The 15,598-nt window shown below is 38.6% G+C and overlaps 1 protein-coding gene across 2 annotated transcripts in view; it reads left to right on the top strand.

Moving 5' to 3' along the window:
* st5 (suppression of tumorigenicity 5) overlaps positions 1 to 15,598 on the top strand; it is a 45,553-nt gene that overhangs the window by 1,775 nt on the left and 28,180 nt on the right. The window contains exons 1-2 of one of the 2 annotated variants that reach the window (XM_022765353.1): positions 3,281 to 3,430; positions 11,444 to 11,542. In XM_022765353.1, the coding sequence (XP_022621074.1) occupies positions 11,469 to 11,542 (74 nt within the window). In that variant the 5' untranslated portion in view covers positions 3,281 to 3,430; positions 11,444 to 11,468. Of the gene's footprint in view, positions 1 to 3,280; positions 3,431 to 11,443; positions 11,543 to 15,598 lie in introns of those variants that run through there. The other variant, XM_022765354.1, reaches the window with a different exon arrangement.

The raw sequence follows: 15,598 nt of genomic DNA, 5'->3' as shown, positions 1-15,598 counted from the left end.
TCTTTGGAGCGTAGGTGGCAAAAGCCCCACAGAACTGTGGAATAATCCCCTTGAATGTCTGAGGATTTGGGATTCACAGTGGATCCTTAACAAACACACACATGGTTTAGTGATTTTACAAGAGATAATAAACATTTATTCCCTTGTGACTGCGGCTTTAGCAGGTGAATAGTCATGACAATGGGAAAGAGAGTCAAGATTTCCAGCATCAGAGCTCTGTACTCAATCCTGACACTTTTGAATGAATCTATATGAAGTTTTTCAAGGGGGGCATGGTTGTAAGAATGTCATGAATGTATTGCAATTATATATTTGGAGCAGATGAATGTTGTGTTTTCATTTGAGCTTTGTTTGATGTTCCTATGTCATGCAAGAGGAGGATGTGGCTTTTAATGAGAAATCCAGATGGCACTGCGATCAATGGAGCAATGAATTCCACAAGTTTAAGCTTAGGTTGCGTTCTGGTAAAACATCCCACAAAAAGAAGTCAGTGCCTCTGTGTTTTGTGCTCAGACAGTGGGGATCTGCAGTGATTTTAGGAAGGAGAATCTTTACGAGACCTTGCTGGGTTTTGAATGGGTGTCTGAGAAAAGCTACACAGTGTATAGCTGTTTAGGTTTCCTGCTGACTTGATGTTACGAACTGTGATAACGGATGTCTGGGTTTTGTGACTTCCTCTGTTCCCAAGTCTGTGGGATGATAAGACACCCCAAGAGATGTGAGAGAAGTAGGTTTTATGGATGGGTAGTGCTTTAACATTTGGTGTAAAGATGTTACTTGCAGGAGCATAGACAGAAAACCAGGAATGGAAGAAGGATTGTTCACAATCACATGGGTTTTGATGGGTTTATTTGACATAATTGGGAGCTCTTTTGATGTTTCACGGTATCTGTTGTTAAAAAAACAGTTTGATGGTGAGCTTGACAGTTCAACTTTGACCTTGGAAACAGCAGCTCACAAAGACACTTGAGGTTCATTTACTTGCTTGGTTACAATGCAGATACATTTTGTTTTTGTTGATCTGTGGTTTTTGATTCAGCAGCGTCTGAAGAATAGCTAGAAAAAAAAAAGTAGTTATTCATTTTGTTTATGTCTTACGTCTTGCTTTTGTCTTTTATTGTGAAGCACTGTGATATATAATCTAGGGAGGTGCTATATAAATAAACTTGACTCACTTACTTGTATTTTACAGTCAGCACTGATTACAGTGCATTCAGGAAGTCTTGAGACAATTCAATTCAAATTTTTTCACGTGTTGTTATGTTGCAATCTTATGCTAAAAAAAAAAAAAAAAAAAAATTCCCTCATCAATCTACACTCAATCCCCCATAACAACAAAGTGAAAACAGACTTTCAGAAATGTTTGCAAATTCTTTAGACAGGACTGAAATATCACATTGACATAAGTATTCAGAGACTTTGTTATGGCACTTGTAATTTACCTCAGGTGCCTCCCATTTCTCTTATTTATCTTTGAGATGTTTCTACGCCTTGATTGGAGTCCACCTGTGGTCAATTCAGCTGGTTGATCATGATTTGCTAAGACACACAGCTGCAGTTTAACCTCTAATCTTGCTCCAGTGATGTCCAGGTGTACTCCAGGACCGAATGACATCATGAGTCATTACAGGTGCCATAAAGCACAAAACCCTGTGATACGGAGTCTTAGTTACTCTTTAAGTTATGTTTCAATGTATTCATGCTTCACTTGAATATCATCATATCAGTGTTACTCTGTACTTTACTACATGTCTGCATTTATCTGACAGCTGCAGACCTAGTTACTTTGCAGATAAAGATTTTACAGGCTCAGGATTTTATATGACAGACAAAGAGTTTAAAGATTAAACTACGCTCCCAACAAGCTACAATATTAAAGCACAGTTTTACGTTTATGTAAATGTATCAGTAAAAATAATACAAAAAAAATAACATTTATGTTGTTAGAATTTTTTATTCTGCACCATAAAGAGTAATAGTGTACTTTTACTTAAGGTATTAACTGCATGATCAGTGGTAGAATGTAAATAAGTACATTCACTCAAGTATTATACTTAAGCACAGTTGAGAGGTACTTGTACTCAAGTGTTTTGTTCTTATGCTGTATATTATACTTCTACTCTACTACATTTCAGATGGAAATATTGTACGTTTTAGTCCACTACATTTATCTGACAACTATAGTAACTAGCTAGTTTTCAGATTAACATTTTTAAACCATTTTTGAATACTTATACCTTTAGTACTTCAAAGTACAAGGACTTAAAAATATGAATATATAAAAATATAGTACTACAGGGGGAAATATTGCACGACGACTACTGCATTTATCTGACAATTACTTGTTGTTTTTCAGATTTAGATTTTTACCAACCCTATATCATTTTCTAACACTAAACAGTAAAGTAGTTAAAACCTGACAGTACTCAGGAAAAGCAACAGGGCTAAAAAAAATCAGATACAGTATGATTATTTTCATTATCTATTAACCTACCAATTACTATTATTATTGTTATTATTATTTTTTGATTAACCGATTATTCATCTTGGCTATAAAATAGAAAAATGACTCTTTGTGTTTCGTAGTCTGGAAATTGTGAAAAATGCCTCTTGTAACTTACCACTGCCTAGATGGCATCTTGATGTCTTGGTCCAGAACCCAAAGGCATTCAATTTACCATCATCAAAAAAGAAACACATCAAATCCCTACAGAAGGTGGAAACAGCAAATGTTTGGCATTTTTGCTTCGAAAATGACTACTCAGATAAATTTTAGATTAATGTGGTTCAGGAAAAAACCTACTATGTTTTCCCTTGAAATGTAGTAAGTATAAAGTAGCATGAAGAAGAAAGTCAAGTATCTCAGATTTGTATTTGAGTAAAGGTAGTTAGTTACATTCCATCAGTGCTGCTTGGTCACACATTCATCTCGAACAAATGAAAGACATCTTTGTGTTGGTGAAATGTATTCTCACTGACCAGTGGAGGATTTCAGCATGACAATGTGTTGCAACATGGTTTCTTCCCAGCAGCAGCGGCTGCAACTCGTGAATATTCATCCACAGTCCTCAGCCCACCATGACAATAAACAAGAGGAGAGAGGTTGAATGCCTGGCTGCGGAGGGAAGGGAAAGGAGGGGGGTAAATCCCGAGAAAAGTGAGGGGGGCAAACAACCCGTTTCCATGGAAACAAGTCCTGCCTTCCACTCTGCAGCAGGCTGTGAGAGGGGAGGCTGGAGTTTTTTTTTTTTTTTTTTTTTTTTTTTCGGTTTTGCTTGGAAAGACATGAGTCGGAGTTTATTGAGAAGGGCAGGTATCCGGCAAAACCAGCCAAAGTTTTTCAAGGCGTAGACGAAACGGGATTTGTGCGACGCAAAGGGATTATAATCTCAAAATGTCAGCAGCCATGGATGTGAGGAGAAACTCGGAGGTAAAAGAAGCCGCCTGCTCTTTTTGAACCGTTATTGACGAGCTACAGGAAGGTTAAACTTTTAGTTAGCGGTGCAAACCACCGATAACCAGGCTCCGAAACAAAACCCCTAAAAGCTTTGTAAAGGTGTTGTAAAATAATAAAAAAAAAGTTGCAAGGTGTGTTTAAATGTAGTCCTAATCTCCATGTGACCATATTTGGTCATCGACATGTTAAACGATGAACTGCAGTAAGCAGGCTAAAACAACAGACTATGTGTGTGTGTGTATGTGTGTGTATGTTTTTAGCTGACCCTTTGAATGAAGAAAATGTCCTAGCGGACACAGGCAGTAACTCTGTGGATTGTAATTAGACCAAGTTATTATCGCTCAAACATCCACAAAGTCAAACCAGCAGATAAGTAGAAACAGAGCAGGACTATAGATCAGATCACTCGACTGAACTGAACCCACTGTGTTGTGTTGGCTAGTTCATTCTTTTGGGGGGAGAGTTTTTTCTGTCTTGGGTGATAAAATCCAACTATATAGTCTATAAGACTGAGGCTATTTTCCTGAAGGACCAATCATCTTCTGCATTACTTGAGTCCATTGACCGTTTGGTTTGTAAAATGTCAGAAAATAGTGACACCTTTACACAGCTTGTTTAACATCATGTTTAATTACATTTAATCCAACAGTGCAGATCTTAAATTTATGAAAATCTGATTAAGATTATAAAAATAATAGCTGGGACCATAAAATGTTCTGTTATATGTGTGTATACACACATACAATAGTTGAATCAATAATGAAACGTCATATTTTATTTTGTACAGTTATGGATCCAAAAAGATGATGTTGGTTATCTTATTCAGTATAATGCAAACCCTATGATGTGAGTGGTTTTCTGTAGTTCCCTTTCCCCCAAAAACCGTTCTATTGTGCAAATCAAACATTGACCCTCCCCTCCAGGGACAGGACTGTCAACATAAAGCTATTTAGGAACTTCTTCTCTGTTGTCCATTCAGTTTAACAGGACTAAGCCTGGCCTATCCCCAGCCACTTTTAAGGGGACTATTGTTCACTCAACATCCCATTAAAAGTTTTTGTGTCCATCCTGGTGCTATCTATCCATCCATGAATTACTGAGGATTGCTGATACTGGTACTTAAAAATGGCTGAGAGTCTCTGAGATTGAGGGTCTAACGCTATTGACCACAGAGCAGCTGTGAGGGAACAGTTCTGTTTGACAGTGTTTAAGGGAACCTGAGCCACAGGTTTTTTTTACTGTGGGGTGTATTTCTGTAAATTCTGTAGCAGATTTCCCAGTCAGGGATCTTATCCAGTGTTGTTCAGATCACAAGACCATCTCCCCTAATTTTACCCCAAAGCTCTACTAAAGATATGAACCACTTAGAGAATGCTGTCTTTGATACTAAGAAAATGTACTTCCACATTTCATTGGTTTTCATGGAAGCGTTTGAACTGATGTGCAAGTACATATTCATGTGTGCTGGAACCTTAAAATAATGCAATATTATGTATATATTGCTTTTTTTTTTCTTTACTTAAAGGATATGATACCAGTGCCTGGCTGTAGTCTGTGGCAGTACTGTAGCATGTTTCAGTTTACATTGGGTTTCACATTAACATGGCTCTAAACCTCACACCTGACTCCAAACCTGTTCTTCTGTTTTGGAGCAACACTCTTAGGTGAACAGGCAGAAAATAGTACAGACTGGTTATAAGGATCTTATATTTGACTACAATCATGACAAGACAATGGCGCGCAATCCCAGAAGTGCTGGAGACAGTTTTCAGTTTTGGAATGAATGGAGCAGAGTTTGAGTCATGCAAGTGAGGCTCAAGTGGGGTTTGTGGAAGCAAAGGAGTTACCTTCACTCGCAGATAATTTATGAGTCGAGATGACTTCCAGTAATGTGAACATTGGACATCTAAAGTGAGTTTCAAGTATGAAACGGGGTGAAACATTAAGACTACATGTTAACCAGCAGTCACTTCCAAGCCATCTCATCGCCCAACTTTGCGCTTGCAGAGCAATACTGGCGAGCCTCTTACTCAACTTAGTTAAAGTCTGACTTTGAGACAGACAAACAAGAATACATCTCATCATCTTCTTATGTCCTAGGAAAAGACTTATTTGTCAGAGGTCCCCTCTCTGACACAAATTCTAGCCCCCCTGCTGCAGCTCAGATGGATATAAGCCTGTTTTCCACATGCCTGCCTCTGCAGCTGTGCATGCTCATATCTAGGTTACACAGAAGGGTTTTTCCTCAAAGAGAAAATATGCCATGATTACTCTGAAAAAAAAGTTGAAATGGCTAAAAAAAAAAAGAGATAAAAAATGATTCCAAGAACTGGTTCCACCTGGTCAATTGAGCTACACACTGGCAGCATGGCAAACCATGTGGTAGAGTATGGGGCTAATTATACAGGTATGGCTATGCGCAACTGCCAGTAGCATTAACCTTGGTGGTTTTCTTTTACATATGGACACATAGAGGCTGTCAGAGCCTTAAACTGCCCTCCAGAGAGTCATATATCCAGAATATGCATCAGCATTTTGGTTTCAGGTGGGAGTTTTTGCTTTTCCACCTTGTTTGGCCTGCAGTACTAGGTTGTATGTGTGTACATCTCACATGCACAGTTTGTATGTGTGTTGTAAATGTTTTTTATGTGGACTGTATTATCCTGGGTTTATTATCAAGAGCTCTATTCCCCACTACTAGAATATTTATGCAACTCCAGCCCCACACTGCTCTACTGACATGATCCAACTCAACCAGCTCAAGTCTCTTTTTGTCCTTTGGGGACAAAACTGGTCTTTCTGCAGATACTGAAACAATGGCGTGGATTGGTGTGTGGGCTCATGCTCTCATGTCTGCCAGTGAGTTGTGACGTGTGGAAAGAGTTGAGAATTTGCAGAGATTTTCACTCCTTCCTTTGCCCATTGCTTTTTGGCTGCCTGTAAAACTTGTGGTGGTTTTAAAAACCTTGAAGTCAGGTTGCTGATCAGCAGAAATAGAGGACCATGTCAGCCATAAGAGCCGAGTAGCAAGAGACAGAAGAAGACAGTATTATCCTCTGTTTTTGGAGGCTGCTACTGCATGTTTCAGGATTAACAAAGACCTTAAAGTAAACCCAATCACAGGTTAATGAGTGTTTGTCCATCATGACGTCACAAATTTGTTACATGAAGTCGCGCTGTGCTCTTACAGACTGAATATCAGGGGCCAGGTGCTGAGAGAGCGCATATTTCTGTGTAGTCTTTGTTGAATGAGAATGAGGCTCTTGGCATCAGGTCCAGGTGTTTCTGCCCCTCTTCTGTGTTTTCTTTCACCCTCTGAAAACATTCTTTAATATTTTAAATGCAGCCGCAGCCTGATGGATAGGGCAAATATTAGTACATTCCTGCATGTAGTGGAGAGAACTGTGTATCAGATAATCTGTCAAAAGTGACAGAGCCAAGGACGTGCAGACTCTATTTTGAAAGATATTTTACCTAATTGAGTCTCTCCCTTTCAAACACACACACTCTCTCTCTCTCTCTCACACACACACACACACACACTCACACACTCACAGACACACGGCTGATAAAAGACTTACTTTTTAACCACATGTCCCTCTCAAGGATGTATTGAACACAAAGAGCTCTTTTATTCCAGCCCAAATAGTCTAATGGAGACACTGTTGTAGTCCCATTTCATGAATATGCTCTTGTTGCTGAGGAAAATATGCGTCATTGATTTGCCTCTCATGTAATCAATTAGTACTTCTGGACATCAACATGACAAAAATCTAAAATGCCCAAGCTTGGTCATAAAGATGGTGGTGTTGAATGTCTTAAAACGACAGTTTGACTTTTGAGATTTGTTTTTTAAGTCAGAGCCAAAGACGGGGAAACTCATGGGTGTATTTTTCATCTCTCTGTGTTGAGTTTGAAGTAATGGCAGTAACTTCTGAAAGTGTAGGGTTGATTATTGTCCTGTCAAGATGTGATGACATGACATACATCAAGATCCCCCCAGTGCATGTGTGGGCTTACACAGAAAACAATGGGTGCTGGTGTTCTGACATGAGTCATATGCTGCCAATGTGTATCGCCCTTACTTTATATTTGCTCATGTTTGTTACATGACCTGGTTGCTCAGTGACATTTTCAATGCAGGCCGTCAACAATGAAGTCAAACAACTTTATGATGAATGAATAAATTAATGAATTAATTACTTTTTAATTTTATTTTTTTATTTTGAACATGAAAAATAAAAACATTTAAAAACAAGAATAACAATGTTCATAAGTAGGAAGAAGTATTCACTTATGTATTCGTACCCCTTTCTCACTACTCCTCCATTAACTCATAGGCAATTTATAAACAACTATCCCAATTTTATGTACAACCCAAATGTCCAAAAATATGAATAAAACCTAAATTGTAACCCAACCCTTCCTCAACCATATACCTCATAAAAATATTTTTTTATTTATAAATCCAACATTTCACTGTTGTATTTCCTGTTTAAAAATCAGCTTACTTAAAGGTGTTCAATATTTTGATCAATGTTTTTATATTTACAGTACATCAAATGGCTAAGTGTAATGTAAAAGAGGTCGCTTGTAGTGATGAAGTCGCAGAGAATTATCACATGACTTTGCTGTTTCCCTCATCTCTACCGAGCTTTCTCAGCACCAAACAGGAGTCAGACTCAGTTAGCGACTAGCTGTTGAACACAGTGGAGCATTTAGCAGCTAAAGAGACAGATATTTCCCTCAGGAGTTGGTGAAGACCAAAAACAGTGCTAAAAGGAGAGAGTGAGTATTTGACTTATATTTTTCCATTGGCCAGAAACCCACCTCCAAATGAATGCTAATGTTGCTCTGTAATCCATTTCAACTATATTAAGATCTACTGAAGAACCTTGTGCTTTTCACACACAAATTTCTTGAATAACACCAGCTCCAGCCAAAGTGTTCCCTCATACATTAAAATGACATTTTCCTGGCCTGTGTCATTCTGTAAAACACCAAACATATAAACACGAATGTGTCAAGTGTGTCCTCATTACTGAAGGACTGCTTCCCATCAGCATGAAGCTGTTGACTTCTCACTGTTGACTGTTAGCTTGCCTTTAGTTCAGACATCTCAAGAGAAAATTTGTCTTGAATCTGGTTGAATGCACTTTAAAGGTTCTCTAGAGCTTTCTTCGAAGTGGTTGTTTACAGCCTGTGATTTTGTGTAGGGAGATGGTATCAGATCTCAGGAAGTCAGTTGGCTAACGCCTTGGTGTTTACACTGTAAAGTCCATCTTGAGCCTCTGTGACCCATTTCTGTGATTGTAGCTTTCTCAGTCCAAAAAAATGAAAATGATGACGTTAAACAAATAAACATTGGTCTTGACTAAGGTGTGTAGAGCTGACTTCATTTTGAAGTGTTTCATTTTCTCCACTCCTGACAGCTGATTTTTCCTCATTTCTTTCGCTAATCTTTTATATTCATTTTGAGATGTTACTAATAAAAATGACAGAAGCTCAGTTTTCATTCAGAGAAAGAGAGAGTCAAGAGAGAATATTGGAAATTACTTCCAAAAACACACTATTTCTTTTGAGCTGGTTAATCAGAAATAATATTTTACACAGCTGCCTGATTTAGAGAATAAGAAAGATTGTATTACTCCAGTTGTGATTCTTCCTTTCTCAGTTTCCTTTTTATTTCAGTTTCCAAGATTGATTTGTAATGTTATGGATAAATTACTTAGCTAATTTTTTGTCATCCAAAAAGCATGTCCACACAGAACAACCCTTAGGATAAGGCTATAAATCAGAGCCTAAGGCTCTCTGATCCATAGAGATTGTTTGAGAATGACTCTTGATGCATTGTTACATTTACAGTCTGTCACTAGACCTTTGTGTTTGAATTCCATTGTTGAATCCTAGTGTATCACAAGGAATGTTGTGTGCTAAAATTAACTTTAAATGCACTTTGTGTGTAACGTTCTTCAATTTCCGATAGTCCTCTAAAACACAGAATGACAACAGGAGAGGAGGGTTGTAAGTACAACAGGACAACATCATTCTTTGTGTTTGATGAAAATAATGATGCATGCCCGGTACTCTTAGTCCAGTCCACAGTTACGGGAAATAGCTGACAGCAGGAATGCTCCTTCTCTCTCCTCATCTGTCTCTATAGGACTCGGCTCCACTACTGGTTGGCTGGCTTCTTCATACAACAATTTCCTGTAAACAAGTCATGCTGCCAAGCACCCTCCCATCCTCCACCTCTGATCTCTAGGGATCTCCATTTGACCTCCTTATGCACCAGAACAATGGCTTTGAGCTTTCTTGAAAGGGTCAATGCTGCATTTTAAAGTGATTTTCAGGAGCAATGGCCTCCAGTTTGAAGGGACTGATGGTCCCATTTGAGATTAAGTCCAGGAAATATTTATTATAAGGAAGATGTCTTAACAGTTTTTTTTCTGCTGTTAGGGCTTTTCATAGTGTTACTATGTACAGGATGCTGATCCACAGCCCATAAGTTATAACAACATTCATCTTTGAGAGGACACTTCTTAACAATTACCAGCAAAGATTTTAGTGTATGAAAATATGAAATAGTATGTAATAGTGACTGAAATGTGGCCCAGTAAGACTACACATTGATTTCCAACCTAGTTCCAAGCTGCTGCTAAAATCGTAAAACCACGATGTTGTCTGACAAAATCACCAAACACATAAGTTAGCCAGTTAGCCAGTGATTTTGGCTATGTTTACTTGTAAAATGATTGCGCAGAAAGAAAGTTAGAAGTGATAGAATGTCTTTCTTATTTTGTCTCTCACACAGTGCGCAGCAAATGTGTTTTGTTGTGATTTGTTTGGAAGGTCTCTTTAATGAGGCTGTTACCAGTGTTTAATCAACCCTTGCTTTTAGGCTGGACAAGACCCCTCTGCAACACTTAACTGAGTGGCTGCAGCCACCTGAAGGCAGCAGGTCTGCAGCATCTAAATTATACTTAATCCAATACCAGACGCAGGATGATCCATTGTGGTTGAATCGGGCGTAACTAACACTTGCAAGCTTCCAAATAACTACACAAATGTTTGTGCCTCTGCACACATCAAACTGCTCAGTTATGTATTCTCTTGGTTTATGTGTTACAGAACCATCAATGGGGTAACAGCCGCCGCATGAATAATGGCTTTCTATCCAAATTTCCTTTATGGCTATGATCCAAACATGGATCGAGACCTTGTTTAAATATTGTGTTTTTAGCTGTTTCTGTTCCAGTAATGTAGTTCGGTGCTGTATAATGTCTAAATAGACATGTTTTATGTGGCGGAATATCTTTGTCTGAGGCAGCAGAGTTTCTCTGGCACAACAGTGTCTACATGCTGTGTTAGTTATGCCACTTACTTCAGGTTTGTTGAGAATTGTCTGCAATGTTTACACTGGAGATTCAACATGGCAGATGTGGTGAAGTGGGGTACTCTGTAGGAGTTTTTATTAGCTTGCCTTATGAAAAGTTGTCAGGTGCAATAGTGTCACCTTGTCCTCTCATCTTAATCTGTGATTGGGGCAAGTAGATGTTAGGTTGAGAGTATTAGAATGTATAATAATTTTGATTATAATGTTATAATCCTATTGTTATTATGGGGTTGTGTTTACCTGTGTACCTGTGTTTACCTGTTGACACCAAAAACCAGGGTCAGAGTCAGACCCACATTAAACCAAAGTGGTAAGCAGCCATGTTGGGTAAGATGAATTAACCCGCTCAGAGTGATGGCACTCCCAGTTTTGTCGTGGTCCTGGCTGTTGTCTTAGAAGAATGTCGGTCATCTTGTTTTTGATGTGGCACTGGATTAAAGTCATCACAATATTTGATTTGTCTTTTCTCTACGAGCTATAAGTCTACAGAGTATACTGTATTTGAGTAATTTCCTAGTTTGTTGTTTTGCTGAAATGCGTGTCATGCTGCAGCTTTTCAAATGTTCCACTTCTTTGTGTTTGTCCATCAGGTGAGTCGGCGGTTTGCAGACAAACATGACTGCCAACAAGAGTTCCAAGGCTGCGCCTCGTGCAGGAGGAGGTAAAACTCCCCGGGAGGTCCCCGACAGGTCAGTGACATACGGGACATGGGCGAGTTGGTTAATGTGCATTTCCAGTCATATCACATGGTTTCAGAGTATTTTATTTTCAACCATGTCTTTCCATCAGTGATCGGTCTTTAGTAGTTTTCTTACTTTTTTCGTTCATGGAAAAGAACAACCAGTGATTTTCAATTGTGATAATTCCTCCAAAGCTTTTGCAAGTACAATCCTGTATCCTGGACAAGGGCCTCATCCAACTCTGAACTGTGAGCTTGTGTTAGCATGTTGAGAGCTGACAGTGTCCTGCTGGGACAGAAAAAACAAACTTGGGGAACGATATGTGATATCTAGACTATTCATTCTCACAGTCTATCATCCTGTCCATTCTTAACAAGCTCAAAAGGCTCAGCAGCAACAGGCAGTTGTTACACATGATCATTGCCCTGCACGCAGCTCGGAAGTGTCGTCTGTGTTCACATTGTCCACAGTCACATCAGCCTGTGACAGTCTGATGCTTATTTTGACTAAGATGATTGCTAGAAATGGTGTGCCTGTTGGTGTTTTCATATATATCAATGCTTAGTTGACAGTTGGTTCATGGTGGTAAATGCAGACAGGAAAATATTTCTTACAACACAGAACCTAAAGTAGCCTGAGGCAGCTGGTTTATGTAATTGCTTGTGGTGTAAATTAGGCCTACCGAAAGCAGTAAACCACACAAATGTTAATCATAATGTTAATATTATGTTAATATTAATGTTAATATTATCTAGATAAATTGCATTCATTTCTTGGTAAATGTGCACATTCAACACAGAGTTGTTAAATATGTGCAATTCTCAGGGTAAACCTGGTGAATGTAAATCACAACTAATCACTGTAGCACAAAGCTCTCTCACCCTGCTGGCCGTGTTGCTCTAGCATGACAGTTGTGTATTTAAACACAGTCTCTTTTGATATATTTAATTGTCACTGTAGTAACTGTAGTAGAGCCTTATTAACAGCTTATGGTCCTCATGGGCTCACATTACCCTCGATCCTTAAAGCTCACGTTTAAAGATCTTGAGGGGAAGATGCTTTGCAGCTCCATGTTTTAACACATGCAGAGGAATTAATGGTGTTAGATAGTGCTACACAATGTGTGTCCTGAAACCATGAGATCAACCATGGATTTGTTTCTAGGACAAATTACACCCATACTGAACTGTGTTGTCTCAAGAGGCACACATAGAGACATGCAGCAACGTGGTGGAAAAAACAATGCAAAGTTAGACAAAAAAAAAAAAAAAACGTGACATGACGTGTTCAGTTCTTGCTCTGTGATCTTCTGGTAGGGAATAATTGAAAATGTACTAAATGCTGGGTTTTCTTTTGACAAGTGTCTGATGTTATTAACCTCAAAGATCACAGTTAAAAGCAAACCTTAGAGGTGTTTAGGCAACACAAAACATACTGACAGGGCTGTGAGAGAGCGAGCTCAAACTACTGTGACTAGTGTTTTATATATCCAGACATACACATTTACTGGACTTATCTTAGTTACTGATATGTAAGCAAATAAAACTCTTGAGTAAAATGATTCCCGGATCAGAGTTTTATGTATGTGTATGTCTATAAATTAACAAGTGACTGAAAAGAGCTGGTTTAGAGTTTACATATGTTGAACTATAATAGTAAAAGTGCTGGTGCTCTGAGCAGTCTGCTCTCTCCGTCCTGGTCAGTAAAAGGAAGTGGCTTGTGGTTAGCATGCCCTGGAAGCCTGAGTGAAAGCCAGAGGCCAGGTTGTGACTGGCATTCAGCTCTTTGTACAGTACAGTATGTGTGGCCGGCCCAGCTGAAGCTGACTAAACTGGGCTTATTTTTACAAGCATGATCCAGACCACTAGAAACCCCTAAAAGTCCCCAAGCCCTAAATAGACAAAAGTTCTACACATAATTTCTTTTTTTTGTGATTTTGCACAGCAGTCGGCACTTTATTTTACAGCATAAGAAGTAATTCTAGCTAAATGAGGCTATGATATTCTAAAAATCTGTCTTCTTCTGTGGCCGATTTAACTTTTGCAGTTAGATTAAATCGGCTGCTTTGCAAACAGATCAGATTTAAGTGCACTGTGGTAATGGGATTAATGGTGTACAAGCCAAAGCAAGCACCAACACACCAAAACATATAAACAAAAATGCAAAGTTCACAAAACGTATATGATATATAATATATATATATATATATATAACAAAAAAAACATATATGCATTTTAATATATTTGAATATTGTCATCAAGTCAATAATTGTAGACCATAGACCGTAAGGAAATCCGAAAATATCAGTCTAGAAGTTTGTAGAAGATTCAGTTCAAAGTCACTTGAGTTAAAAGAGCATTTCAGAATAAACACATTTCAGTATGTCGTGCACTTAGTATATACTGTATGTATATGTGCAAAACAAAACATAGATGCAGTCTCTCCTTTTTTTTTTTTTTTTTAGATACAATCTCTTTTAAACATTCACAAGGCATAACATGAAGTCAGTTTGAGTCCTTTCTTTAACATCATCTTGTTACTGCTTGTTTACTGTCACGCTGGTGGAATCATGGTTGACCGTGGAGACACAGCGCTGAATCCTCCCCATGTTTCATTTGTGAAATGAGGGAAAATGTAAAACCCCCGCGACCATCAAACCATAAAGTGAAAATCCAAACTGTCGTCATTAACTCAATAAACTGTACTGTTACTGGCAGTGGAATTGCATTACTTAGTGTTTGGTCTGGTTGCTACTAAAACATTCCCACTGATATTGAGCTTCAGAGGCACTGTTCCCACTCTGGCTTCCTACGTTAGCCATACTCCTTGGCAGAAGTTTAGTTAGGCGTTTTGCCAGGGCACCAGTAAGATTTTAATTTGCCAGACAAATTCTAATAACTCCCCAATGAACCACTGCAACATGTCATATTTTGGACTGCTGATTTATATCAGAGTGCTCAAACAGTATTTTGCTCATGAAACAGTATGTTCTGTTTGACTAATGCTGGGGTTTTAAATTTGTAGTGGTGGGAAGTAACTAAGTGCATTTACTCGACTACTGTATTTAAATACAATTTTTAGGTTCCTGTGCATGAGTATTTCTATTTGATGCTACTTTCACTACTCTACATTTTAGAGGGAAATATTGCACTTTTTATTCCGCTACATTTACCTGATGTTTGGAGTTTCTTTACAGATTAAGATTTTACATAAAAGCATTTAAAAAAAAAATCAATACCAAAAACCCTTACAAAAAAAAACAAAAACAGATTTGGGATGAGTTGTTATCTGGACCACCAAAGCAATATATTCCTTCTAAACTTCTCACATGTATTTCAGTATTTCACAAAAAGTAAAAAATCCAAACCTCAGTCCTAAAAATGAAAACCATCATTTATCATCTCAGGTCTGTGACAAATCACTTCATATATTAATGATTAAGCACAGTATTCAAAGAACTCCCCAGACATGAGTTGTCATCTTGAAATCTCGTATTTTTTCTTGGGAAGTAAGATAAGACGCATCCATCATGCTTGCAGCTTGCAGGTTTTTAGCTGTCATAAAAAGCTTCCCCACCCTGGAGCAGGAGGAGTGAAACCAGGGAAGGGCAGATAGGTGTGAAGCGTGATCTGTCCCAACCTGCATTGTTGGATCATAGTCTGCAGCCCTCAGCTTCCTCCTCCTTCCATAACGCTTGTTATTTGAACCATGGCTGTGACATCAGATCCCCCAAAGCTTCACTTTCGCAAGAGGTAGTCCGCTTCCAAGTCATGACAAAGTTCCAGAAAGACCATGAGTAGTAAGGTGTTGTGGAACTAGAGGGAGAGTTTGTCTCCGTCGAAATCTTTAAGGAGGTGAGCACCGTGAGAAAGTGTCTGTGTGTGTGTGTGTGTGTGTGTGTGTGTGTGTGTGTGTGTGTGTGTGTGTGTGTGTGTGTGTGTGTGTGTGGTGAACAATGGTACAGTCAGCAGTGAGAGTCTGACTACTGTAGCACTTAGTATCACTTAGCTGTAGGGATCACAACTAGAGAGGAGCAGTGAGACTTTTACAGGTAAGACCGCTGTA

Source organism: Seriola dumerili, unplaced genomic scaffold, assembly GCF_002260705.1.
Source record: "Seriola dumerili isolate Sdu_G_001 unplaced genomic scaffold, Sdu_1.0 BDQW01000674.1, whole genome shotgun sequence".
Taxonomy (NCBI): Eukaryota; Metazoa; Chordata; class Actinopteri; order Carangiformes; family Carangidae; genus Seriola; species Seriola dumerili.
Note: the sequence above shows the minus strand (reverse complement) of the source record. Positions and strands in the feature narration are given on the sequence as shown.